The sequence below is a fragment of the Choloepus didactylus genome, chromosome 13, assembly GCF_015220235.1.
Source record: "Choloepus didactylus isolate mChoDid1 chromosome 13, mChoDid1.pri, whole genome shotgun sequence".
NCBI lineage: Eukaryota > Metazoa > Chordata > Mammalia > Pilosa > Megalonychidae > Choloepus > Choloepus didactylus.
The window spans coordinates 94,673,640-94,700,946 of record NC_051319.1 but is presented as its reverse complement, the minus strand read 5'-3'; the positions used below and the strand labels follow the sequence as shown (position 1 = coordinate 94,700,946).

Sequence of the window (27,307 nt, the reverse complement as noted above, 5' to 3'; positions counted from 1 at the left end):
CCCATTGGTCACCTGAGCCCATCTTGCCTAGGCCAAAACACTGGGGCCTGACCCTCTCTTTTCTAGGCCTCCGTTTCCCATTTGTACAATGGAGCACAGAAGGGGGACTGGATAAGATAAATGGTCCCTGAGAGCTGTGGAGCTCTGACATTCCAAGACTTTGACCCCGTGGCCAGCCTCCATCCTCCCTCCCTCAGGCATGTTGTTTATTCAGCACATCACTGGCCTGAGACTGCGTGCCCCGAGCACCCTCTCCTCCACACAGCAGGGCTTCCTTCCATCCTCTTCTCGATGCTCTTTTTGCCCAGTCTCTTCCCCATCTCCAGACTCAGTGTCCCACTGTCCACTCAGGTGTCCCACAGGACTCTCCACATCCTAAACTTCATTCTCATCTCAGAAAATGGTACACCCCAGCGTGCATGCACACACACACACTCCTGCCCCCCAGTACCCCAAGCCAGAAACAGTGGTGAGGGGCATCTATGATACATCCCTCTTCAGCACTCCAACATCCAGTCACCAAGTCCTGTTGATTCTCAGCTAAAGAAATGTCAGATCCATCTGTTTCTATCTGTCCTCACTGACCCCTCTCTCCCCAGTCCAAACTAAGTGCCGTGTAGATCAGAGAGGCAGTAGATCAGGCAGCACAGACACAGATGCTAGAGTGCCCCTTCTTCAGATCAAATCTCTGCTCTGCCCCTACTGCTCTGTGCTCCTAGACAAGTTACTTAAGCACTCTCTGCCTCAGTTCCCCACCTAAAAATGGGAAAGATCATGGTACCTGCCTCACAGACTTGACGGAGGACAAGTGAGTCAATACTTGCCAAGTGATCAGAACAGTCCCTGGCGTGTGGTGAGTGCACTTATGTGTTGGCTTCACGATTTGTGTGCACATGTAGGGAGGTGTGTGCAGGTGAGTCTGGGGTCCTGTGTGCACATGCTGTGTGTACGTTGCATGTGCACAGCTATGTTTGGGACTGAGTACACATGTGATTTGTTGCACACAGGGGCAGCTCAGATAGGCACATGGAGGAGCACCCAGATAGCAGTCTGAGCTGTGTGCATGTGTGCTGGGCACAGGTGGGAGCTGTGTGCATATACGTTTTGTGTGGGTGTGCACATGCTTCGTGGCTACGTGAGGGGTGGGCACACTCATGGCCTGTTGCACATACATGTTGTTTCAGAGGAACGTGTGAGTGAGTGCGTAGGCAGGAGTCTGTGCTGTGTGCACGTGCTTACCGTGTACAGGCTCCCCTCCCCAGGCCTGTCTGTGTCGTGGGAGCCTCAGGACCCCAAGGGAGAGAAGCTGCTGCTGGCGGATGTGGCCAAGATGGACTGGATTTATTTAGATTAAGGCGGTGGGAAAGGAGTGGAGACGAGTGTGTATGTGCTGGAAGGAGGGGAGGCTGGGGCTCTGAAAATGACTCCTCAAGCATGTCTGCTGCCTGGTCTTGGGGTCCTCACTCTGCCCCCTTGAATAGGGGTCCTCACTTGGCCCCTTGTAATTGGAGCTCTCACTTTGCCCTCTTGGACCTGGGGTCCTCACTCTGCTCCACCAAGGGATCCCTCTGTCCCACTAAACTGGCCAATATGGGAGGGAGATTTTGGGGGCTTCTTGACCCACAGTACTCTCCTCGTGAGCAAATTAAAGTGGGTGGGGGGGCAGTTCCCTGAGGGTGCCTTACCTCTCTCTGCTCCAGTGGCTTCCCCTGGCAAGAGTGTGTGGCCGGTGGGGCAGGGGGGCTGCTCCCTGCCTGTGATACCCACCTTGACCCAGGTGGCTCCTCCCCAGAGCTCAGCCCTCCCCTTGCAAAAGGGAAGCTGGCATGGGGAAGCTCCCCGCCACCCCTCCAAGTCAGCTGCTTGGGCCTCCTTGGGGTTTACTGGAACCTACAGGAGCCTCTGGGAAGTACAAAGGGGCCCATAGGCATTGAGGGTGACGGAGAACTGGGGGTGTCAGGGAGTCATCGGAGGTGGCCCAGTGGGTCATGCCTGGGTGCTCCAAGCCCCGCCCAGCCCTTCCTGGTCCTCGGCCAGTTGCCTACCCCATCCCTGCCCCTTCTTCCTCCGGGAGCGTCGTGAAGTCACCTGAAAGACTGTTGCCTAACTCCTTAGTATTAGATGGGGAAACTGAGGCCAAGAGAGGGGAAACAACTTGCCAACGTCCAAACAGCAAGATGGGACTGGCCGGGAGGGGCTTTCCGTCCACGGGACAAGATACCTTGTGGACTCTTCTGTGACTCCTGCCTTAGGAATGTAACCCCCTCCTTCTCACCAGCCCCACCCCCACTCCCAAACAACCCCTGTGGGAATAACAGTGATGAAACCCTACTCTCTGGCCAGCCAGACAAACAGAGTTTTAGAACAGGGACAGCTCTTTGAGGTGACCCATCCAAACCTGTCTGCTTGTGGACTGGGAAACAGAGTCCCGGGGACGGCTGGAGCCTCACTCAGGCTTGCGGTGAGCCAGGGGCCCCCATGAGGGGAGCAGAAACCCTGTTTCCTAGAGGCATCTGCTCTTTCCCTCTGCTCCTTTGCCCAGCCTAGCTTCTCCCCACCAGCCTGAATCTGCCTTTTCACTGTGTGACTGCGGCATCATTCTGTCCCTATCTGGGCCTCTGCTGCCTATTTAAGGAGCGTCCCTCCCAGCTCAGAGTCTCAGGGACTCTAAGCCACCCCCAGCCCCAGGCCCAGCAAGAGAGGGCCTGAAGCAGGGACCAGCGCCACACTGGAGCCAGGGCCAGGGGGCTGCATGCCCCGAGGACCCAGCCCACACCGCCAGGCCTTCCAGAGCCAGGCCCAGCCCCAACTGCAGTGACCTCCTGTCTCCCAGCCAGCTGGCCAAATTCCTCCTTTAGAATAATAAACAGTGTGGCCAGCCAGGGAGCCTGGGAGGGGAGGGGCAGGGAGGCTGAACTCGCCCCCTCCCCCAACCTGGGCTGCTAATGATTTTCCTTGGCTGAGATCTCTGGCAGGAAGAGGGGAGTGAGCAGGGGCACCCACCGAGGGGCAGATGGGCCTCTGTGGGGGCTGCTGGCTCCGACTTGGCGCTGCTCCCTCCTTCCCGAGGAGACCTGGAGTCCAGCTGGATGGGCTGGGGCAGGAGGGATGGGAGTAGGGGATACTGTGGATGGGGTGTCGGAAAAGCTGGGCTTTGGGTCTGGAGCAATTAAGAGAAGGGGGAGAGGAGAAGTGAGAGGGACCCTTAGGCAGGCAGGTCTGGAGGAAGGGGGAAAAGGAGGAGGAGAAGAGCAGATTTACTTAGAAAGCTTCTTGGGGCAGATCTGGGTGGGACTGAGGAGGGTCCACAGGCCTGGGGTCTTGCTTCTGTCCCACCACTAACAAGTAAATATGGCCCTGATGGGGGGTGCCCTTGTCAGCATCCAATTTTGAGAGATAGAGTCCGAGGCCACCAAGATAATGATGGCACGGGAGGTAGTAGGAGCTCAAACCTGGCCCTCCAGCCCTAGATTGGAAACTAAAAAGGGGTAGGGCAGGGAAGGGGGCAAAACTTCGAGTGGCCTTAAGAGCTGGGTCAGACTGGGCGGCCACTGAGGATGTCCACAGCCCCACGGCATCAGGAGGCTCCTTGCTGCCTTGCCACATGGTCACTTACCATATTTATCGCTTCGTGACCCCTGTGCATTTCTGGGCTCCTTCCTACCGATGCTGCAGGCAGACCCTGGCATACCTGGATATGGGTGGTTATTTGGGACCTGCGGTGGCTGCCAAGGGCAGGGACGGAGCAAAGGCCGACCCAATTCAAGCTCTGCCTGTCCCTGTTCCTGTCTTTCTCTGCCTCCGTCCCTCTGTGATTCTAGACATCTCCTTGGGCTTTGTCTCTCTCTGCCTCTATCATTCTGGGTTTCTTTGTTTGCCCTTCCAGACAGACTCTGCTGTGTAACTTTGGGCAAACTTCTTTCCTTCTCAAAGCCTCAGTTTCCCCATCTGGATGCTGGGGGTGAGGGTAGGGAGCTTGGAGTTGATGGTCTCCAAGGACCTCTGCAGCCTCGCTGTTCCGTGGGGCCTCCCCTGGCCCAGCCCCTGGCCCCTCTACCCCTGGGCCTCTCGGTGCTGCTCTGAGCTGCGTAAAGGGGGCCAGGCATGGGGGGTGCCTCTCCCCACCCCCCACATTCCACAGCCCTGACTCCCCCGCTTCCCTTCCCACAGCCGTCTCCATTTCCTGTTGTGCTTTTGGAGCTGTGGGAGTTCTCTGGGTTCTGGTTTACCCCTCCTTCTTCCCCAGAACTTTCATCACACTTTCCCAAATATTTGTCCTGGCAGATAAGAGCCTGGTATTGGTACTGTCACTAGAGGATGGGCTGTCAGAGCTGGCAGGGCCCTGGACACCATCCAGCCCCAGTTCTCCCACCCCCACCCTGTACATACCGGGAAACTAAGGCAGAAAGGGGGCAAGGAACTCAACCACAGTCACATGAGAGTTGGAGACACAGCCAAAGCAGGGTACAGGCAGCAGGAGGCTGAGCCCAGTGGGGCGAGGCAGGGGACTGTGGTCAAGAGGGTCTCTCAGCCTTGGGATGGGGTGAACTTTGACTCCAGCCTCATGGACATGGAGGCTGGGTGGCCCAGGACCCCGGTGCAGAGAAGGACCCTGACTCTCCTTCTGCCCATCCTGGGCACTGACACCTGTTTAATTCTACAGGACACCATGTGGCCACTGGGTGCGATGCCATCTCTGGTCCTCAGAGGTAGGTTGGCTGGGGGTAGGGGTAGGGTGCCCCAGGGAGCCGCTAAGCAGGACCCTGGAGCTGGGTGGTGCATGCTAGCACCAGGGCATGGGAATCCAGGAGCATTGTTTTGCTCCTGAGCCTCAATTTCCGGTATTTTGAGCGGGTCTCTGTGCAGGCCTTTTTTGACTGCCCGCCCCTCAGCTCAGGAAGCTTCAGTTGACTCATGCTTGTCTAGAGCCATCAGCCCAAATCCTTTGCTTGGCCCTTCAGACCCCATGGCCCCTCTCTAACCATCCCCATCCCACCCTCTAACTGCCACTCCAGCCTCCCATCTCCCATCAGCACTCTCTGGCCAGACTGGCCTGGTCCCAGGCTGGTTGCAGAGCTCTGCCCTGGTCTCTCCCACCCAGACTTTCCCTAGGCTGGGAGCGCCCTAGGCTGGGAACCCCCAAGTCTTGGGCTGTGCTCCTCTTCTCCTCTGCACCCTTCCTCTCACTCCTGTCCATTATCCAGTCGGCTCTCCAAAGATAGACTGGCTGACCCAGCAATCAGGGATCAGCCTGTCAATTGTCTGGCACGATGAGACTGCCTGACTCCCTGTCCACCCAGCTGCACTCCCTCCTTATTTTCATCACCATGGCTGGAAGCATGGCTTATAAGACCATTCCCCCAAGAATATCAGTGTGCCAGATTCCCTTCCAGTCCCTGGGGACCCCAGACTCCCCTTCTCCAATATGCAACCCCATCTGAGTTACCTGGGGTCCTGAGTCTCTGGGCCCTAGGCGGAATCTGGGTAGCTGGGGCAGCTGCAAAGAAGAGGCTCAGAAAGTGACCTGGAAAGTAATGCAGGAACTGGACGACTGGGAATTGCTTCCCCAGGATTTCCTGATGCCTTACGCTCACAGCCTGAACACAGCTTTGCTGGAAGATTCAGAGGCTGGGGGTCTGAAAGGACTGAGATCAGGAGGCCAGGAGGGTCTCTGGGGGCCTGGCACTGGGCAAGGGTTCCGGTCTCTGTGTGGATAAAGGAGATGTGTTCTTCAAGGACTTGGGGGCTGTGCATGCATGCTCCCCCCACCCCATGGCTAGCTTGACCCTCGTGTCTTGACCTCGGATCCTGCTTCTCCCAAAGCCCCATCGCTGTGGCTGCCCTTGCTGTTGGTGCTGGGCCCACAGGCCCTCCAAGGCCTGGTCATCACTCCCCCGGGGCCAGAGCTCGTCCTCAATGTCGCCAGCACCTTCGTTCTGACCTGCTCGGGTTCAGCTCCGGTAGTGTGGGAACGGATGTCCCAGCAGCCTGTGCAGAAAGTGCGCAAGACCAAGAACGGCTTCTCCAGCGTGTTGACGTTGACCAATGTCACTGGGCTAGACACAGGAGAATACTTCTGTACCTACAGCGGCTCTGATGGGCTGGAGCCCAGGGAGCAAAAACGACTCTACATCTTTGTGCCAGGTAAGGACACCTAGCCTGTGTGCCACTTCTCACTCCTCTTCTCAAGTACAGGCATCTGGGGGGAAGCTCAGAGAGAGATTTCGTGACACAGTGAAATGCAGTGATCTTAGAAACAAGAACAAATCATGGAATCCAGCCTGGCTCAGTCCAGGAGTGTGTTCACTACTGCCCCTTGGTCTGGATAACTGTCTGCCTCACTCCAGCCCACCCCATTCCTTGTTCCCAAGAGATCTAATTTCTTGCCTGGTTCCAATCTGCTCCCTTTTGGCCCCCACATCCATCCTCCCCATTATCTAAGCGCCAGGTACCAGCTACCCTTCAGCTTGCAGCTTGTCTTCTTTCTTACCCTGCCATTGTCAACATCAAAGGTTAGAGCTGGAAGGGACCTCTGAGAGCATTCTTATTCTGTAATGAGGAGGCTGGGGTCCAGAGAAGGGAGGGATCAAGGTCACCCAGCGCTTCAGGGGATAGCCAGGAACCCAGCTCCCCTGACCCTTAGTCTTGGCCTCACTCCTGGCAGATCCCACTGTGGCCTTCCTCCCCGCCGACCCTGAGGATCTGTTCATCTTTCTCATGAAAATAACTGAGACCACAATTCCATGCCGGGTGACGGACCCACAGCTGGAGGTGACACTGTATGAAAAGATACCAGACATCCCGCTATCCTTCCCCTATGATAATCAACGTGGCTTCCATGGTATCTTTGAAGACAAGGCTTATGTCTGCAAAACCACCATCGGGGACAGGGAGGTGGCTTCCAGCACCTACTATGTCTACATCCTCCAGGGTGAGCCCCCTTTCTGGCCTGATGCTCAGCAAAGGCAGGTATGACACTTCACAGAGGTATAGCCTTTTACAGTTTACAAAGTGTGCAACTCTGTTTTTTCATAGGACCCTCACAATAGCCTTGGAAGGCAGGTTGTTTTTCCCATGTTACGGATGGAGAAACTGAGGCTCAGAGAGAGGATGGAATTTGCCCAAGGTCATGCAATGTGTTTGTGGCAGAGCTGGGCTGTATAGTGTGGTGGGCAAAGGCACAGCTGGGTCTGAATCCCAGCTCTACCACTTACCATCTAAGTGACTTTGCACAAAGCATATATTCTCTCTGACATTGCTTCTTCTTCTGTAAAATGAGAGATAATAATGGCTGCCTACCCCATGGGATCATTGTGAAGATTAAATAAAACAAAAAGAAGGATGGTACCTGACATATAGTATGTATTTAGATCTTCAGAGAGTACTTTGATTGTCAGCTATATGAAGGCAGGGAGTTTGTCCATTGTGATCACCGCTGTAACCCCAAGTCCTGGAATAGTACTTGGCACAGCAGAGACTCAGTCAATATTTGTCGAATGAATGAATCCTCCACACCCACCATTCCTTCCCTCCCCACCCCACCCCAAAGCTGGAGTGCTGGTGGCTGGTGGCAACTTCGGCAGCCCTAAGCCAATCTCCCTCCTCCAGTGTCATCCATGAACTCCTCCATGGACGCAGTGCAGACCGTGGTCCGCCAGGGTGAGAACATCACCGTCAGGTGCACTGTGACGGGGAATGAGTTGGTCGACTTCCGGTGGACGTACCCCCGCAAGGAGGTAATGCTGGGTCAGGGGTTGGAGGAGGGGCCAGGCGGAATGGACAGCTGGGCTTGCAGCCTGACTTCTTGCAGACCCTTCCTGACTTGGGGGTACCTGCCCTACCTGTCTCTGCAGAGTGGGCGACCGGTGACGCCACAGGTGGACTTTAGAAAGGCCTTACACCTCCACTCAATCCTGCACATCCCTAACGCTGAGCTGGGAGACTCAGGGACCTACATCTGCTCCGTGTCCGATACAGTAAACAGCCATCAGGATGTAGATGCCATCAACATCACCGTGGTCGGTGTGTGCCAACCTGTAATCTGAGGTGGACGTAGTCCCTGCACTTCCCTGGAGTGACGTCAGCCATGCCCTAGTCCAGCCCTGGCCAATCAAAGCCAAATTTAAGGCCTAAACCCAAACCAAAGCCCAGGGCCCACCCAAACTCCATCCCTAATCCCAGCCTACGTACAGCGCCTAGTCTGAACCCCAGCCCCATCCCCAATTTCAAATTCCAATCACCAGGGCCCAGGCAGCCCCACCCCCAAGTTCAACCTCAGTGGTGGTCCCAGGCTGCAGCTCACCTCAGTCACAATCCCGAGACAGAACATGTCCAGTGAGAACTACAACTCCAGTTCCAACCTCAAACCCGGCGTCAACACCAGTGTCAGGCCCAAAGTGGTCCCCTGCGCCCATATAGCACAGCCCCGACTTAAACCCCAGCTGGTGTAACTCCGCTGCCGTTTTGGTTCCTAAAGCCTAAAACCCCGCTTTAGGACTGGTTTCTGGGACAGTTGAAGCCCTGCTTCCAGGAGCCCCCAGCCCCTCGAGGTGCTGCCTCACTGGGGGCGGGGCAGAGCCTTGGCTCCGGGTCCCCGCCCCTGACAGCCGCCACCTTGCAGAGAGCGGCTACGTGCGACTGCTTGAAGAGCTGGACGAAGTGGAGTTCGCCGAGCTGCACCGGAGCAGGACCCTGCAGGTGGTGTTCGAGGCTTACCCGCCGCCCACTGTCATGTGGTTCAAGGACAACAGCACCCTGGGCGACCCCGGCACCGGCGAATTCATCCTGTCCACGCACAATGTGTCTGAGACCCGGTGAGCAGCTGCCTGCCCACTCCGTTCTTGAAACGACAGCTCTCTGTGGCTGCTGGGCAGCCCGTGGCCTTCAGCCACTGGACAAACCTCAGCCCACCTTTCCTGAGAGCCTATTACATACCAGGCGTGGGGCCAGGTGCTGGGGATGCCACAGAAACCAAAGCAGACACAGTTCCGTGCCTCCTAAAGTTTGCTGTCTAGTGGGGTGTAAAATCGGCCTGGGTCAGATGGTTGCCATGCTGTCTGGTTATCCTTGTGATGGTTGCAGCCAGCAGGGGGGCAGCCAAGGAGGAAAAGGCCAGATGATGAGGGAAGAGGATGCCAGGCAGGCCTCCCCTTTCTGAATGGGGTGAGAGGTGTAGGGGGAGGGAAATGGTGCCACCTCATGCTTGGCTCAGTGGAGCTGCCAGTGGCTGGGGATTCAGGAGACTGGGTGTGAGTCCTGGCTCTGCTACTGACACCTCTGTGACTTTGGTGTGTCCCTTCCCCTCCCTAGGCCTCAGTTTACCTGTCTGTACAATGAGGGTGGGGAGGGCTGTAAGGGCTCTTCCAGCTCTGATAGCCAGGTCTCCTGGCCTGTTCTGCTCCCCAGGTATGTGTCGGAACTAACACTGGTGCGAGTGAAGGCGGCTGAGGCTGGCCAGTACACCATGCTGGCCTTCCACGAGGATGATGAGGTCCAACTCTCCTTCTACCTGCAGGTCAACGGTGAGCAGTCCCCAACCCCACTTCCCTTCCTTTGCCCCTTCCTTTCTGCCCAGTCCAGCCCCATATAGCAGGAGCAGGAGAGGGAGCCTGGGGCACAGGAGGCTGGGTTCCAAGCCAAGCTCTGACACTGACCCACTGCATGAGAACTTGGCATGTCTTCTCTCTGGGCCTCAGTGTCCTCAGCTGTACAAGGAGGCCATTGGACTAGATTTGGTGTTTCTAAAACCTCAGGCACGCATGTACGACGGTTTTAGCCATCTCGCATACTCCTTGTACTAATCTATTATTTCAATAGGTGTTTAGAGAGCAACTACAATATGCCAGTCCTGATCAAGTTCTTGAGACCCTGTCTTTGCGCAGCTGGCATTCTAGTGAGGGAAGACAAACATTAAAGGGTAGAGGAAAAAAACCAGCAAGTTATATAAGATGAGAAAGTAGCAAGTGCTGTGGAATTAATTTAAAAAAAGCAGGGAAGGGAGGATTGAGGGTGCTGGGGCAGGGCAGTGGTGAGGGCTGCACTTTTAAATAGGGTGGTCAGGACTGGCCTCGTCGCGAAGGTGACTCGTGAGTGAAGCCGTGAAGGAGGGAAGGGCGCAGCCAAGTGGCTATTTGGCAGTAGGACATCCCAGGGAATGCAAAGGCAGGACCGACTGAGAAGGGGAGGGGGGGAGGGGGGCAGATCTTGTAGGATCTTGTGGGCCATTTTAGGGACTTGGACTTTTACTCTGAGTGAAATGAAGAACGCTTGCTGGGTTTCGAGTGGAGGAGTGACATGATAATGACTTAATGTTTCGTCCAATGACTTTCTAAAAATAACTTTATTTTGAAAGAAAACATTCACTCTCTCGATTGTAGATGAAAAATCAGTGTCACATGTCATAAATATAAGACAACCAGTAAATAAACACAGAGAAAACCAAACAGTGTTATTAAATTCTAGCTCCATGCCCTTGCCTACCCAGGGCTCTGAGCTTGAGACCTGCTCGCTCTTTGTTAAAAGGGAAGATTAGCAAGGCTCAGAAAGGTGTTAAAAGACAGACTAACATCCTACTGAGGCTTTCCCTTTGATGTAGCAAGAAAGGTTGAAAGAGACTGAAGAAGGGAATCCATCCGTTTTCTCATTGTTATTCCTGGTATTTAATGCTCACCTGCAGACTGCAAGGGAGACCCTGGCCAGGTCCTCCATGAGGGCCTATCTCACTGACTGTCTGATCTCCCCACATCCCCCTCCCCACCTGACTCTGTGCCCTCTCCATGCAGTCCCTGCCCATCTGATGGAGCTGAGCGAGAGCCACCCTGCCACCGGGGGGCAGAGACTCCGCTGTCGTGGCCGGGGCATGCCCGAGCCGCAGCTCACCTGGTCTGTCTGCAGTGACCTCAGGAGGTGAGCAGATCCCGGGCCTCAGTCTCCCAGGGTACCTACAGGTAGCAGGAAGGACCCAGTGAAGGTCATTGATCCAGTCCTTTCCTCTGATGCATCATCCCAGGCTAGCCCAAACATCTCAGGCCAGCCCATCCCCTCCCTGGAGAAGCTCTGCATGACCTAAATTCTCCCTTTTCCTTACCTTCACCCCTGGGCTGTCCTCTGCCCCAGAGACCTCACCCACCCAGTAGATCTCCTCCAGTTTTCTAGCCAGGGCTGATTCTAGGGTAGTGGGCAGAAAGAGGGTTGAGTTTCGGTTTTGCCTTTACCCTTAACACATTGCGTGGCCCTGAGCAGAATGCTTGATATCTCTGGGTCCCAGTTTCCAAGGCTAGCAAACGAAGGAAGCTGATTTTGCAATCCAGGGTCCTCAGTTGTGGAGTGAGAGCGCCCCCAGCTGGTCTGTGGAGGGACCGCGGGAGGAACCAGCTCCGGACCAAGCAGTGGGTGGTAGCAGGGACCTGACACTCCCTATCTCTTCCTCCCACCACCAATCCGCTGCGCTGCCAGCTTTTGGCACCACTTTCCCGGTCCACCAAGGGAAGGGGCTGGAAGCTGACAGGCTGGCTTTGCCGGCAGGTGTCAGCGCAAGCTGCCGCCCAAGCCGCAGGCAAACAGTTCCAAGGAGGAAGGCCAGCAGGAGACTAACGTGACTTACTTGGAGGATGAGCAGGAGTTTGAGGTGGTGAGCACGCTGCGCCTGCGCCGGGTCGAACAGCGGCTGTCGGTGCGCTGCACGCTGCACAACCTACTGGGCTACGACGCGCAGGAGATCATCGTGGTGCCGCCTTGTGAGTCCCCCAACGGCTGCGGCCCCTGACGACTTATCATCCCCCTCACCCCCCCTACTGTGCCGACTCCTCCATACTTCAGACCGTGCCCATGTGCCCACAGCAGACGAGAGAGTCAGTCAGCATGGCCATGGGCACGCAGGAGAAAGTGAAACCAACAGAGTATGTCTCTCAGCACGTACACAAGCACGCACACTACTGGCACACATGTCCATCCACGGGTATATGTTGTCTATAAACCATGTATGTGAAAAGACCTGTCCCCTTTTGGGTAGTGTTTGTAAACTCTGCATATATGTTGTAAGCCATGTCCATGAGCATGTCTGATCCTTGATATGTACAGAAACTGTGTGTCTATAAGCATGTATTCAAGCATGCACAATCCTTGTCCATGTGTGTAAACCTGTCATGTGTATGTCATAAGTCATGTGCATGAGCATGCCCAGTCCCCAGACATGTATAAATCCAGAGTGCATGTCTGCATATAGATGTGGGTGCATATGTGTGTGCAAAAAATGCTGGGCCTCTGTATGCCTATATAGGTTCATGTCCAATTCTTGTGCATTTGTGCAAATTGGTATAGCGTGTGTCTGTAAGCATGTGGTTGCAGCACACTTGTCTGTAAAAGTGTGCAAGCACATCCTTGTACACATAGGTTTGCTATGAAACACAAGCCTGGTAGCAGGTCCATGTCTGTGAATAATTCTTGTGCATATGAATAGTGCCTGTCAGTGCCTGTGTGCTTTTGCATCTCTACCTGCCCATTCCTGGGCATGCATGTACTTTATTCATCTGTATCTTCACTCAATAAATAGTTATAGGATTAGTTCTTTCAGGATATTTGTTTTTCCCATTGCTTTGCTTTGTTTTGTTTGAAAATGCTTTTTTATGTGATAAATAAAGTTAATTTAAAGCAAACAAACAAACAAACAAACAAAATAGTTACAGGGACATGACTTCTCACTGGGGGTACAGAGGCCAAAAGCCCCAGCCCTGCCTGCTTTCCTTGTGCCTGCAGTCCACTGAAAAGAGGTAGACAAGGAACTAGGCAATCCCACTCTGGGGATCAGCACCTTGTGGGAGACGCCTGGAGGAAAGACAGGTCCCTGTATCTAGCTGTGGGATTCAGGATGGTGTCCTGGAAAAAGGAACCTTTAGGCCAAAACCTGAAGGATAACTGAGAGTTAAGCCTGGTAAGGAGTAGTGTTCCAGTCAGAGGGCATAGCCAGTGCAAAGACCTAGAAGCAAGGTGGGTACAGAGAAATGGAAGGAATTTATTCTGGTTGGAGCAGAGTGTGTGTGTTTGGGGATGGTGAGGAAGAGACAAAGGGGAGGGGAGGGGTAAGTCATGGGGCCAGATCTAGCGGAGCCCCAAGGCCACATGAATCATTTTGGACACACTTATGTGTACACTCAGGCAGGTCCATGGGCTTATATGTACACATATGCACCTGTATGCACGTTATACTGTACACAGCCCTGCCCCTGCCCTGTGGTGGGGTAGGATGGGAAGGGATTATTTTAATACCCTTGTCTCATTCATACTCCCACACGCACTCACATCCCTGAGTAAGTGGGCATCTGGGCAGGCTGTGTGGACATCCTGACCCGCAGGCCAGCTCTGACCAAAGGCAGAAGTAAAACTTCTGTGTGACGCACAGTGGGGAAGCCGTGCACCAGCCCACATAGAACTAGGATGGCAGGGTGAAGGGCCCCACTTTTTTTTTTTTTTTTTACATCCCTCTCTCCATGTTTTCTCCAGCACCTGTATCCCTCTGTTTATTTTTCCCCTGCAATTTTATGCAATTTTATAGAGATATAGTCACATACCATAAGGGCCCCACTTTTATAATCAGAGATGGTTCCCTAGAAGATGTGGGCTTCCTTCCCAGGAAGGGGGTGTGTGGCTTGGTGGAGAGCAGGAGACAAGTACTGCTGGGGCCTGGGGCCCTTTGGGGGTGTGGAGAGGAGACCCAGAGGAGGTGGGGAACCAGTCCTCCAGGGAACACATGGGTGGACAGTGGAGCAGGGCTGGGGAGCTAGATGGGGGTCTGGCTTGGGGTGGATGCGGAGGATATAGCCCAGCACCTCAGAGAGCAGAAAGGGATGGGAAGCTGGGCAGCAAAGATGCTGAGGCCTTGGGGTGGAGGAGACTGAGAGCTTGGAGGACCCAGTGTTAGCCCCGCTTGGTTACCCCTGTTCCCTGGAGGATGTACTTTATAAACTCTATCACCACCTCAACCTGGGGACTTGGGGTGAAACTGGGGAGGAAATGTGCTCCTTTTTGTAGTCTGGATTCATCAGACCTCAGGGAGTTCTGTGATCAGTCACTCAGTCCACTGACCAGTCGGTCAGGCATGGAACAGAGCTCTGTCCTAGCTGTGATGGCCCCAACGGGACCATGGATTCAGAGAGGTGACTACAGCCTTCTCAACAGCTCCCAGCATAACGAGGGGTCCAGAGAATGGATAGGAACACAGAGGAAGAGTTTGCATCTAGTCCAGAGCTAGGGATGACAGGCCAATCTGACCCTGGCCAGGGCAGAAGGGATATGGAGGCCAAGGGTGATCTGAGCTGGGGGGCAATTAGTGAGGGAAATACAGTATTTGCAGGAGGAACTGAAGGGATGGCCCAAAGGGAGAGGCTACGGTTTTGACCTCCTGGGCCATTTTGGGGTGACAGATGGGCAGAGAGGGATTTTTGGTGCCAGTGGTGGGCTAGGGGGAGGCAGCTGCCAGGCTGCCCTGTTTGCTGATGGCCTGCTCTTGTCTCTGCCTCTAGCCAAGCCCTTCAAGGTGGTGGTGATCTCAGCCATCCTGGCCCTGGTGGTCCTCACGATCATCTCCCTCATCATCCTCATCATCCTTTGGCAGAAGGTAAGCCCCTGCCCTCGCCTGATGGTGCAAACTGGCACACCATTTGCAGGGGACTCCACCCTGCCCTTCCCAGAAAGCTGCATGATCCAGCCATATCTGCAGCCTGTCACAGAGCTCAGGTGTGAACTGGTACAGTGTCACACCATGTCCCAGCTTCTCCCAACCCCAGAGCCTGGGCTGACATGGGCCTGGTCCAGCCATCCAGGGTTTCCCATCCTCCTGTGCCCACCCTGGGTGCTGCTCAAACGTCATCCCTGCTCCATCCCAGCCACAGGGTGCGCGACCTTTGGGGTGGATTCTGTGGGCCCTAGGATTCTTCCCACTTCACCCAGACACGTCTGTGATTCTACTGAAATGCGTTCTGATCCTATTAATCTGTAATTTCAATGTTCTGTTCTGAGATTTTACCATTTCATGATGCCAATATTTTAAGATTGCAGACTTGTGATTACAGAATCCATGATTCTATCATTCTAAGACTCCGATCTTGTGATTCCAGCCTCCCATGATTTTAACATTGTTAGGTTGCATCTTCCTGAGATTCCTGCTGTGACTCTGCCCAGCATGGGGAGGCGCCGCCCGCACCTGGCAGTGTGCCCCTGCCTCATGGCACTTCCCTGGGCTGCCTGCTCCTCTGAGAGGAGCTGGTGAGGAGGCTCTGAGGAGCTGCGTTCTTAACCATCAGCTGCTCCTCAGCCCCCAAAGTCCTGAAGGCTCCTCTGCCACCCCCAGCTTGGGCCACTTGGTGACCGTCCCCTCTGAGCCCACGAAGGCTTTGGCTCTGTCCTCACTTGCTGTGTGACTTCAGATATGCCCGCTGCTGACTCTCCCTCCCTGGTCTGGGGCCCACAGAAGCCGCGTTACGAGATCCGCTGGAAGGTGATTGAGTCGGTGAGCTCCGACGGGCATGAGTACATCTACGTGGACCCCATGCAGCTGCCCTATGACTCCACCTGGGAGCTGCCGCGGGACCAGCTCGTGCTCGGTCAGTCCAGGCCCCACGTGGCCGCTTGGGGTTTCGAGGGGGGTGGGAAATTCTCCTGGCATCTGCTTCCAGCCCTTCCATGGCCAGCCTTGAGACCTAAGGGCTGGTGTCTTGCCTTCTGTGGGCCTCAGATTTCCCATCTGGAAGAAGATCCCCTCAAAGACCATCCCTCATTAAGGTCCCACAATCCTGTCATTCTGTGAGGTGGGATCCCTCCGTGGCAAGAGAGGAAGATTTGAGGACAGACGGAGTGCCAAACCTGGGCTTGATCTAGCTGGGGAGTGTGAAGGGCTGCAGAGGAGCTGTGCTCCTGTCTGAGGAGAAAGTAAGGCTTTCAGGAACTAATGATGGGGCAGAAAGCAGGCCAGACTTAGGTGAGACACCAGAAAGGACTGGGAAGCATTGTGGTTTCAGGGGCATCCTTCAGTGTGGTTGACTTGAGAGTGGCTCTTCCCATCTGTGGGTGGGAAGGGCGGTGGTTGCAGCTTCCTGGTGGCTGGGAGTTGAGGGATCACCTCTACCTTAGGACGCACCCTTGGATCCGGGGCCTTTGGGCAGGTTGTGGAGGCCACAGCGCACGGCCTGAGCCATTCACAGGCCACGATGAAGGTGGCCGTGAAGATGCTGAAATGTGAGTCCTGGGGCATCACCTCTCTCCTCAGCTCCCTACCCCCACCCCTGCCCCTGCCACTACCCCTACTCCTTCCCCACACATTCGGGCACTCCCAGAGTAGGCCAGACTTCTGATGTTCTTGATGCTAGAAGTGCCCTCATGCTGTAGCTACCACAGGTCCTGATTCTGGTTTGGGAAAGAGGATTCCTCCCCCTGGCCTCTCCCTGCATGTCTCCCCTCCACCTGTATCCCATCCTCTTTCCCCTCCCTGTGTGGGAGTCCTCGCTGCCCTAGGCCAGCTGGGCCTTGCAGCACAGGATGGGACCAAAGAGCCCCCACGGGGCCTCAGTGACTGGCTGAGCTGAGACCCCATCCCCACCCCCATGCACAGCCACAGCCCGCAGCAGCGAGAAGCAGGCCCTCATGTCGGAGCTGAAGATCATGAGTCACCTCGGGCCCCACCTGAACGTGGTCAACCTGCTGGGAGCCTGCACCAAAGGAGGTATCACACCCACTCCCTGGGGGACCCTGGGAAAACGTGTGGCGGGCCACAGCCTGCCTCCTCGCATCCCCTCCGCAGCCCCGTGGACAGCAGGACACTCCCGCTGGAGCGTCTGCACCCGTCCTGTCCAGTGCCCTCATTTCACAGCCCCTCGTGGGTGTGGAATGTAGAAACTCATAAAATCACAGCACCTTAAAGCCAAAAGACTCTTCAGGTCATCAGTCTCAGTAGCTTTCAGATTTTGCTTAGCAAGAGAGCCCGATATTTTTTACACAATATATTTTAAAACTTGTAATACATAACAGCTCACTTGAATCTGAGATGCATTTATATACCTTGTGTTAGCACGAGAAAGCCCGCCCCCCACCCCAGCCTGCTAACTTGGGAGCCGCTTTCATTCGGATCATGGAAGAAACTTTCTCCTGCCAACTGTGTGTATTCAAAGAGTAACCTGATTTCAAGTCAGGCTGCAAAAACTGTTACTGCCATTTACAGCTGCTTGTTGGGTGATGTGGGATTTTCCTCAGTATTGTGCAACCAAAACAAAATACAGAAGTGTGTTGCCCGCCCAGGCCCATTTGTGTCTGTGGTGATCCCCCATTTCAAAATTTTTGTTTTCATCCGTAGCCTTGAGCTCTCACTAATTGGCTTTAAGTAAATGTATTGTGTTTGAATTTTAAACAGTAAGCTGATAATGATAAATCTTTGCCTTTATCTGCTGATATATTAGACACCAAGATAAGCTTTAGTTTGAAATAATACTATGTGCCAGGCCCTGGGGTGAGCTGACAAAGGCATTTTCTCTGTACCCCTCGGGACAGCCCCATATGGTAGGTATCCTTAGCCCACTTAGCAGATGAGGAAAGTAAGGCTCAGGGACGAAGTCTTTTGTTCATGGACACAGGAGCAGGAAGTGAACTCTTAAGTTTGCCCGGCGCCAAAGCCTCTTAGCCATCATGCCAAATTGCCTGTTACGCACCGCGTGGCCCTGCGGGGTAGCCCAAGGCCTCCCCAGGGATGTCCCTGAGCCTGTCCCTCCGCAGGACCCATCTACATCATCACCGAGTACTGCCGCTATGGCGACCTGGTGGACTACCTGCACCGCAACAAGCACACCTTCCTGCAGCACTGCTCGGACAAGCGCCGCCCGCCCAGCACCGAGCTCTACAGCAACGCCCTGCCCGTTGGGCAACCCCTGCCCAGGTACTGGGGACCCGAAGCAGTGGGGGGCCATGAAGAGCACCTGCCCACCCCTCGTGGTCCAGGAGAGGACACAGGGGCCAGGGAGGGAAGGAGCTGCTACCCCAGAATCAGGCTGTTTCATGAGCCACCCCCAGTCTTGGGGGCGTGGACACCCCCAGGCTAGTCACTAATAGGGGTGACACCTAGTGACCGCCCCAGTGTGCCAGACTCTTTGCAGGAGCCACCTCCTTGAACCCTTACACCATCCTGTGTCCTGGATATCATCCTGCCCTTTGCCCCGGGCCCCTGAGCTCTTCCTGAGCCCAGGCACGCGGGAGTCCGAGGCAGTGGTGGGAGGAGAGCCGGGTCTCCCGACTCGTGTTCCAGTGCTCCACGTGCCACCCCTCACTGCAGCTTCTCCACACCAGCCTCTCCAACAGCCCCCACCCTGAGCCCCTCAGGGCAGCTCAATTCCTCTGTTCCTCTTTTCCAAAAGGAACATTTCTTAATTCTTTTGCTGATACAAAAGCAATATGTGTTTATTGCAGAGACAAAAGAAACATTAAAACTCACCCCATCCTCCCCAGCATTTCAGGCCTATTTCCTTGCAGTCTCTTTTTCTACCTGTAGAGACCCTGTGTGGATAGCCATGCAGCTCTTTTGGGAGCTGATGCTGCAGGGCAGAGACATTAAGGCAGTTCATTGCTGCCCATGCCGGGTGGTGGCTGAGCGCTTACAGGGCCTCATAGCTGCATGGTGCTGTGGAGACCACAGACAGGCACCTACGTCATCCAGGCTGAGCAGAGAGCCTGTGGCCTCTTCTGTGACGCTCCTCTCATCCCCAGCCATGTGTCCCTGACTGGGGAGAGCGACGGCGGCTACATGGACATGAGCAAGGATGAGTCGGTGGACTACGTGCCCATGCTGGACATGAAAGGGGACGTCAAGTATGCAGACATCGAGTCCTCCAGCTACATGGCTCCTTACGATAACTACATCCCCCCTGGTGGGTGGAAACGGTGTCCTTGCACCCACACGGGCCCTCACACCTGTGCAGTGATGCATTCTTTTCAGAGCCTTTCACATGCCCAGCCTTGCAACAGCCCTGGAGGAAGGTGGCCATGAGCCCATTTCAGAGATGTGGAAACCAAGGCTAGCACCTGCCCAAAGCTGCTGTGTAGTGGAGCCCAGATATAAATCTGTTTATGGGTCTTGGGTCCAGAGGTGTGCACCCAGCCCACGGGGAGCAGGGGGGACCACCTGGCCTCCTGCTCAGAGCAGGCCCAGGCTGATCTAGTGTCCCCGAGAAGCTGGCAGGCCAGGCTGAGCAAAGGGGGCCCCAGGGCTAATGCCAAAAGGTTTTCTGGCCATGGAGGACTCTGATAAAGTAGGAGAGGTTTAAGTTTGATATTAAGAATCATTTTCCTTTTTGGGGAGATTTAGAGGATCAGTAACTACCTGTCTTGGACACTCAGCTTTCCATGAGCCAAACAGCAGGGGTTCTTTGGGCCATGGAGAGACACAAGACTATGGTGACCCTCGGCTCTCTCCTAGCTCCTGAGAGGACGTGTCGGGTGACTTTGATCAACGAGTCTCCAGTGCTGAGCTACATGGACCTTGTGGGCTTTAGCTACCAGGTGGCCAATGGCATGGAGTTCCTGGCCTCCAAGAACGTATGTGTAGTCAGTGATGGGGCTGGGTGGAGGGGATGGAGACGTGGGTCCCCCAGTTACATCCATCCCATATAATGACTGTGACCCCCTGGAACTGGGGACAGTGAGTGCCCTCACACATGTGTGGCCCCTTGTACCTGTGCAGTGATGCATTTTTCCCAAAGTCCCTTACATGGAGGGTCTTTCCCCACAATTGCCCCCAAGGCCTCAGCTCCCCTCTCCCCCCACCCAGTGTGTCCATCGAGACCTGGCGGCCAGGAACGTGCTGATCTGTGAGGGCAAGCTGGTCAAGATCTGCGATTTCGGCCTGGCCCGTGACATCATGCGGGACTCGAACTACATCTCCAAAGGCAGTGTAAGTACCTTCCCTGGCACCATGGGGGTGTGAGCCGGCATCCGGCCCCAGCCACAGATTCCCGTCCAGTCAGCACAGTGGAGGCTCAGAGGACAGGGCTGGGCTCCTCGTGCCGGGACTCACCCAGCAGCGATGGGCTGTGCCTGCCTGGCTGTGCGTGGAGGGACAGGAGGGGAAGCCCCCTAGCTGTGCATGCAGCAGGGGGAGGTAAAGACATCGAGGCTTGGCAGGGGCGGGTGGGCAGGCTCAGATTTCTTGGGCAGGGCAGGGGATGAGGAACCTGCTGTAAAGGGTACAGGGGTAGGCAGGAAAGGGGAGCCAGTCAAATGTTTTCCGGGGGGTGGTGGAGGGCAGCCCCATGTCTGGGTACAGCAGAGGGAGAAGCCCAGATGATGTGCTAAGACAGATGAGCAGGCTGCTGGCAGTAGTTGGGATCAATTTAGTTAAAATGCAGCCATCTTGGCTTCCCAGTCAACTCGCCATTTTCCAGATACGGACTAAACCCCAGAGGTTGCAGAGATCTAAGGCAGCCAGGATGACAGCTGAGGGTCACCTTGGCATGTCCTTGGCTCCCCCACCCATCTACCTACCTAACTAGGGGTCTGCACTGGGATCACAAAAAGGGACCTCCATGAGGAACTTCAGACCCTGGGGCTTTTTCCTAGGAACAGAGGCTACCATGCCCCAGCTAGTGAGAAAAGAAACTCCTGATCCTCTGGCCAGTGCTGGATTGGGTGTGGTAACTGAATGCCAGCAGAGATGGGAGCCCTCAAAGGGACTAGGGAGAGAGAGGACATTGTGGGTAGGAGCTCCCAGGGCCCCTCTGCAGCCCCAGGTGCAGAGTGGGGCTGGGCCTAGGCTGCTCAGCCCCTCCTTGCACTCAGCACTGTCCTAACCTCTTCACAGACCTTCCTGCCTCTGAAGTGGATGGCCCCGGAGAGCATCTTCAACAGCCTCTATACCACCCTGAGTGACGTGTGGTCCTTCGGGATCCTACTCTGGGAGATCTTCACTCTGGGTATGCCCCCTTACTTCCCCCATCCCTCAGCGGCATGGCCTGCTGCCCACCCAGACCACGCTCACCTCAGCCCTCCAGCCCGGTGGGGCTGTGGGATGGGTGCTGGGACAGGGGTCAGGGCTCTGATCAGGTCCCAACTGTGTTAGTTTCTCACTGCTGTGTGACCTTGGAAAGTCCCTTGCCCTCTCTGGGTCTCTTCTACCTCCCCACCTGAGTGCAGGGTTTGGGCAGTGAAATAAATTAAAAAACCTGTTGGGCTCTGGTGTTGTCTAGTGCTCTGATCCTGAGAAGGACTGGTCTGTCCATTGCCCGTGAGGGAGCACATTTACCAATACCCAGGACAATTGCACCCTCACTCCATGTCAGGGCTGGAGTGCCTCTCCCTGCCCTGCTCCTTTTCCAACTGCCTTGAGCCTGTGCATCTCTTGAATCTGCTCCCCCACAGGTGGCACCCCTTACCCGGAGCTGCCCATGAATGAGCAGTTCTACAATGCCATCAAGCGGGGTTACCGCATGGCCCAGCCTGTCCACGCCTCGGATGAGATGTGAGTGCAGCCTCATGCATTTGGGAAGATTTGGGGGGCGGTAGGGTTGCCAACTACAGATATCCAACCCAAACTGATTTAAACTAAAGATAGTTCAGAGATCTGGAGAAATCTAGGTATGGCTGGATCCAGGTGTTCAAATGTTGTCATGTCACCAGGAATCTTTTTTACCCCTGGGTTCTGCTTTCCTCTCTGCTGGCTGCATTTTCAGACTGGCACTGCCCAGATTTCAGGCTGGCACTATACTCTGGCCTCTTTCACAGTCATTCCAGCAAAAGTCCTAGGGTGATTTTTATGTGTTGAGCTGGAACCCCATGGCCCACACAGAACCAATCACTGAGCCAACGGCATGAAATCTGTTGGCCACACCAGGGTCATGTGCCTACCAAGGTGTGGTCAACCCCACTGGAACCATGTGGGCAGGCGGTGCAGCAAAGAGGCTCCCAAGGGAATATCCAGGTGCAATAATGAGAGAAGAGATGCTGGACCCACCAAACAGCACTTTCCCACCACCCCTCCCAACTCCTTCCTGCTGCTCATCCTGTTCTGAGAAGGGACAGCTTCCAGCGTCCCCACCCAGCCCGGTCCCCTACACCCTGACAGAGACCAGCTCCCCTCACTCCTCTGCCACCTCTCCCCAGCTACGAGATCATGCAGAAGTGCTGGGAGGAGAAGTTTGAGATTCGACCCCCCTTCTCCCAGCTGGTGCTGCTTCTCGAGAGACTGCTGGGCGAGGGTTACAAAAAGGTAAGTTGAGGCAGAGTGGGGGCAGGGAACAGAGTTCTGGCCCTGACAAGGCCCTGTCTCTGATGTGCTGGGTATTTGGAGGCTGTCCTTTACCCTTTTTAGTCCTCGGTTTCCCTGCTGGTACTAGGAAGAGATGGCCTGGGGCTGTGCTTTTAAATTATTTGAGCAGGATGGAGCTTCTTTGAAATGAAATGCTCGGTGAGAGCTGGGGAGGGCAGGCTTCAGCCCCGTCCCTTGGGCATCTTCCTCATGCCTTTTGCACCCATGTCCCAGCTGGGGGCTCCTCAGAAAGTTCAAACAGTCCCAGGCTGACAGCAGCTAAGGTCCTCTGTTACTGGCTTGCACAAGGCAAATGGAGCTAGTGGCACCTTAAAACCCTCCCCTGTCCAATAGCAGGAGTTTGAGAGAGCAGGAGATGCTGCTCGCCTTCAGTACAGCACAGGCAAGCCCAGCTCCATTTCTTACCCCACTCCCACCCCAGGTCTGGCAGGGCTCAGGGACCAGCAGATGGCACAGAATTGTCACTATCTCATAGCAAGGGAAACCAAGGCCCCATTGAAGGGGGCTGAGGCAGGATGAGAGCCCACCCTTGTCTACTCTGAAGGGGGGAAATGTTAGGTGTTCAGGAGCTGGTCGACCTCTGCCCCCTCCCAGGGCTATCAGAGGGCAGCTCGGGCTGTGTGGGCTGGGACAGCTCTCCAGAGCTTTATTTATACAACAGGGTAGATCGGGTTAGAATCTAACAGCGAGATGATCCTCAAGGGCATTTCTGGGTCTGACCATCACTATTTCTCCGGTTCTCCCTGCCCGGCGGAGCAGAAGTACCAGCAGGTGGACGAGGAGTTTCTGAGGAGCGACCACCCAGCCGTCCTTCGGTCCCAAGCCCGCTTGCCTGGGTTACATGGGCTCCGGTGCCCTCTGGACACCAGCTCTGTCCTCTACACTGCCGTGCAGCCCAATGAGGGTGACAACGACTACATCATCCCCCTGCCTGACCCCAAACCTGAGGTTGCTGATGAGGGCCCATTGGACGGTTCCCCCAGCCTTACCAGGTATCCACTCTGGCCTAGGGCCAAGGCAGTTGTGTACAAAGTGTGTGTGTGTGTGTGTGTGTGTGTGTGTGTGTGTGTGTGTGTGTGTGTGTGGCTTGCCTCAGAAATAACCAGTTACTGAGAGTGAGAACTCATTCCTTCCAGAGAATAGAAGAGTGAATTCAACTCATTTGGCTTTTGATGGCCTCAGGTGGAAAGGGCAGACTGGTAAACAGAAAGAATGGGCTGGGACTTACTTGCAAGGTAGCTATTTCCTTTAGGAAAGCCCCCACAGGCCATCTGTTCTCTCCCCTCTGTAGGCCCTGTCCTAGCCCCAAGAGGAAGGAGTAAAACCTACTTAGCAAACCTACACCCCAGTTGTTACTCTGGGTCGTAGCCGGCCCCAGGCCTGGGGTCTGTCCTTCAACACCATGTCCCAAAGGCTCCAGGGAGCCCAGTGTGGTTGTAGGAAACAGGTGCCTATAAGAGCTTAGGCCAGAATTCAGACTGGAAAGGAGATCCATGCTTTTCTTTTGCCATGGAATGTACTGAAATTACTGTGTGGGGAGAGCTTTGGAGGAAGGCCCAGCTGGTGCCTAGACTTGATGTTCAGATGGGATCACCCCTTCGTTGAGAAGAAGGGTTCCCCATGAGGCCAGACCCACCCCCCAAACAAGAATCACCCCATAGTGAAGCAGCAGAAGCCCCAGCTCCACCACTAGCCACTGTGAGTCCTGGGCAGGCACCTTTTTCTCCACAAGCCTCAGTTTCTCCATATGTGCTAGGAGTACACAGGATGCAGAAGACCCCCTGCAGGCCCTCCCTGCACCGACCATTTCAGAAGCTAATATTCCAACATTCCAAAGCAACAAGTACTTCTATTGGGGGATTGTTATGAGGATTAAATGGGATGATGTGTGTGGGGTTGGAAATGCTGGTGGATGGAGACTTCTGGGCCTGCTCTGAAGTCCCAGCTCCTATACTCACCCACTCTGTTATCATGTAACCTCTCTGAGTTGTGCTTTCCTCGTGGTGCCTGCCTTGCCTGGTTTTTACAAGGATTAAATGAGCTAAAGTGTGTAAGGGGCATGGTGCAAGGTCAGACATACAGAAGGCTCTTAATTAGTGTTATTATTTTACTGTGGTTCCCTCCCAGCCTCTCACTTACCTGCCTTTTTCCTTTAGCTCCACCCTGAATGAAGTCAACACCTCATCTACCATCTCCTGTGACAGCCCCCTGGAGCCCCAAGAGGAACCAGAGCCCGAGTCTGAGCCCCAGCCCCAGGAGGAGCCCAAGCTGGAGCTGGAACAGCCACAGGATTCAGGCTGCCCTGGGCCCCGGGCCGAGACAGAGGACAGCTTCCTGTAGGGGGCTGGCCCCCACCCTGCCCGGCCTGAAGCTCCCCTCGACCTCCCGGCACCCAGTACCTCCTGGCCTGGCCCATCAGCCAGGCTGCCTCCATGAGCTGTCCCCTTCTGGAAGGCTTCTGCCCCTGGCACATTACACCCCCACCCCGGGGCTTCGGAAGCCAGAGAACTGCAGGAGCCATAACCTCTGGGCAGGCTGTGTGCAAGGTTCCTCCCCAGGAGACTCAGTTTCCCCTTCTGTAAGATGGAAAAGTTGAGCTTAGCCACCCACAGTCTGGGATTCTCTCCCTGGCTGGCAGGTGGGGAGATTGGAATCCCTGAAAAGCTCCTTGGAGTTAATGAGGTGGTAAATTAACTTTTTTCTGTTCAGCCAGCCACCTGTCAAGGAGTTGCAACTCTCTCCTTGCACTTTTACCTGCCCGAGAGCTGGGGGAGGGACCCTGGCATCCCCGGCTCCTGGCTGAGCTAGAGCCTGGCCTTGGACAGTATTGTCTCACCCCGCAGCTGCCTCCCACAATGCCAGTCTCCCTTCCCCCAGGCCCGAGCTGGTCTGGGGCCGTCCGTGCTTAATCAATGCTGTTAATACCGCTGGGGGTGGGGGCCGAGCCGAGTACAGGACACTGGGCCTGTAGCCCCAGCCCAGAGCCTCAGAGTACATGCTTGCCATAGAGAGTGTCCTGGCCTTTCTCCTCCTCGTCCTCAGTCTTACTCCATGCTGGCCCAGCGTCTGTGATGAGTGTGTTGATGTGCTTGCAGGAAGTGTCCATGTGTGGCCAATAGGTGACCCTGACTCTGCATCGGACCCATTGAGACCTTGGAAAAATCCCTTGCCCTCTGTGGGCCTCAGTCTCACCCTTTGAAAAATGGGCAGATTGGATTCACTGACTCCTAGTGCTTTGTCAGCACTAACATTCTAGAATATTCCAGGGGGTTCCGTACTTGCCCAGACGAAGCCAGTCCAAACACCCTCAATCTCCATCCTGAGGGGGTGGGTGCAGCTGGTGCCTGGGGATATTCCAGACCATGCATCACACTCCAGGGATTCAGGAACTGCCCCCCCTTCCCCAGCCCCCCGGCAAGTCCTGAGAACCCAGCTGCCCAGGCTTTGACTTGGAGTGACAGCCAGTGTCCTGGAAAGCCCCCAGCAGCTGCCCCAGGAACGTGGGAAGAGCACGGGACCCCTGTCAGCAGCTTTGATGACCTCTGGAGCTATCTTGGGCAGGGGTGGCAGAAACTGCAACAAGACCACCTTCTGCAGCCCACCGCTCCAGCCCCTGCTGCCCAGTTCTGTGGCAGAGACATAATGGACAGCGAAGGAGCCCCCAGGCCCCTGTAAAGGACTAGAAGCCTCCAATGGGCTGCCTGAGAAGGGGTGCGAGAAGCGGGGCACCGTGGGCATTCATCAGTCGTGGGGGTTCAGTGTTTCTGGAACTGTTGTCTTGAGCACTTTGGGGGCTCCCTGCTCACCCGCCAGCTGCCGCTATCCGAGGCAGTACCCCATGAGGATATGGCTGTGCCGCTGCCCAGACCTGACCCCCTCTTTCTCTGCCAGCCACACCCTTGGCCTGGAGGACAGTGGAGGTGCCAAGGGGATGAGGGCTGTGCCCAAGACCGCTGGGAAGGGAGAGGTGGGGGAAGCTCAGCCCCTCTGGGTACCAGCCCCCCTGGGCTGGTTGCACCTCTCTGCTCCGAGGCCCCCAAAGCCTGGTCTGAGATGGGGTGGGGAGGGAGTGGGCTCTCACTACGGTACCAAAGATGTAATCACCTAGATTTACAAGTATTTTTAGGACTCATGTTAACTCACATTTATACAACAGAAGTGCTATTTTGTATGCTGCCAAGTTTTCATACCTGTGTGCTTTTTTTTTTTTAAAGGGAAAGATTTTAATATTAAACATGGTGCTTCTCACTCAGAGACTTGGTGGTCTCTCTTGGATCTGCTTCCCTGGGCCTGGCTATGGGGCCAGCCCCCAGGGAGGCAGTGGGTGGGGGTGGGGCAGACACGCTCACCCTGGCCATGGGCGCTGCAGACAGGTCCCTTCAGCTCTGAGTCTCGTTTCCCTCCTCTGTATATGGGGATTTTCACATTCCCCCCACTCTGGCTGGGGAACCAAGGCAAGCCTCTTCCCCTCCTTGGGCCTCGGATTCCCAGGCTGCACAACGAGAGGGCTCTCCTAGCTGTGTGGGGCTTGCCCTGGATGATGGAATGGAGAAGGGGCTGGGCGGGCTTTTGAGCTGCTGCAGAGCCTGAGGCCCTCCTGCTGCCCACACCCCTCACCATGTGCTTGTGCTTTGGCTTTGGCTATAAAGCTGGAACGAGGCCTCTGCCCTTCCCTCAGGACACCCTCCCACCCTCAGGCCCAGGTTGAGGACAGCGTGGCTGGTGACAGGCATCCACTCTGCTCAGCTCCTGGCCCAGGTGAGTAGCAGTGGGCTCACAGAGTGAGCAGGGGAAGTGGGGAGCAAGGGCAGGGGAGAGAGAAGGGGAACGAGGGGGTTGGCAGCGCGGCGGGGAGAAGGAATGGGGGCCCAGGCTGGGCAGAGGGGTACAGACCTGGCAGGCCACAGCCCCCGCGTGGCTGCAGCAGCTCAGCGGCTATGGGGCTGGCAGGAGCCAGAAATCACGGTGCTGTCCAGCCCTACTGGTCACAGGTTCCCCTGCAAGGCCAGGCCTGTG

At 55.5% G+C, this 27,307-nt stretch overlaps 1 protein-coding gene across 2 annotated transcripts in view; it reads left to right on the top strand.

Annotated features, from left to right (window-relative positions):
• The window catches only part of PDGFRB (platelet derived growth factor receptor beta), a 38,306-nt gene extending 11,237 nt beyond the window's left edge, over window positions 1-27,069 (top strand). The window contains exons 2-23 of one of the 2 annotated variants that reach the window (XM_037801167.1): window positions 4,664-4,709; window positions 5,824-6,144; window positions 6,665-6,931; window positions 7,609-7,736; window positions 7,854-8,022; window positions 8,621-8,813; window positions 9,406-9,521; window positions 10,782-10,905; window positions 11,524-11,735; window positions 14,517-14,611; window positions 15,464-15,596; window positions 16,123-16,227; window positions 16,601-16,711; window positions 17,755-17,914; window positions 18,739-18,899; window positions 19,448-19,566; window positions 19,799-19,921; window positions 20,828-20,939; window positions 21,385-21,484; window positions 22,126-22,231; window positions 23,051-23,283; window positions 24,448-27,069. In XM_037801167.1, coding sequence (XP_037657095.1) covers window positions 4,670-4,709; window positions 5,824-6,144; window positions 6,665-6,931; window positions 7,609-7,736; window positions 7,854-8,022; window positions 8,621-8,813; window positions 9,406-9,521; window positions 10,782-10,905; window positions 11,524-11,735; window positions 14,517-14,611; window positions 15,464-15,596; window positions 16,123-16,227; window positions 16,601-16,711; window positions 17,755-17,914; window positions 18,739-18,899; window positions 19,448-19,566; window positions 19,799-19,921; window positions 20,828-20,939; window positions 21,385-21,484; window positions 22,126-22,231; window positions 23,051-23,283; window positions 24,448-24,631 — 3,312 coding nt within the window. In that variant the 5' untranslated portion in view covers window positions 4,664-4,669 and the 3' untranslated portion in view covers window positions 24,632-27,069. Of the gene's footprint in view, window positions 1-4,663; window positions 4,710-5,823; window positions 6,145-6,664; window positions 6,966-7,608; window positions 7,737-7,853; window positions 8,023-8,620; window positions 8,814-9,405; window positions 9,522-10,781; window positions 10,906-11,523; window positions 11,736-14,516; window positions 14,612-15,463; window positions 15,597-16,122; window positions 16,228-16,600; window positions 16,712-17,754; window positions 17,915-18,738; window positions 18,900-19,447; window positions 19,567-19,798; window positions 19,922-20,827; window positions 20,940-21,384; window positions 21,485-22,125; window positions 22,232-23,050; window positions 23,284-24,447 lie in introns of those variants that run through there. The other variant, XM_037801168.1, reaches the window with a different exon arrangement.
• Window positions 27,070-27,307: the final 238 nt, after the last annotated feature.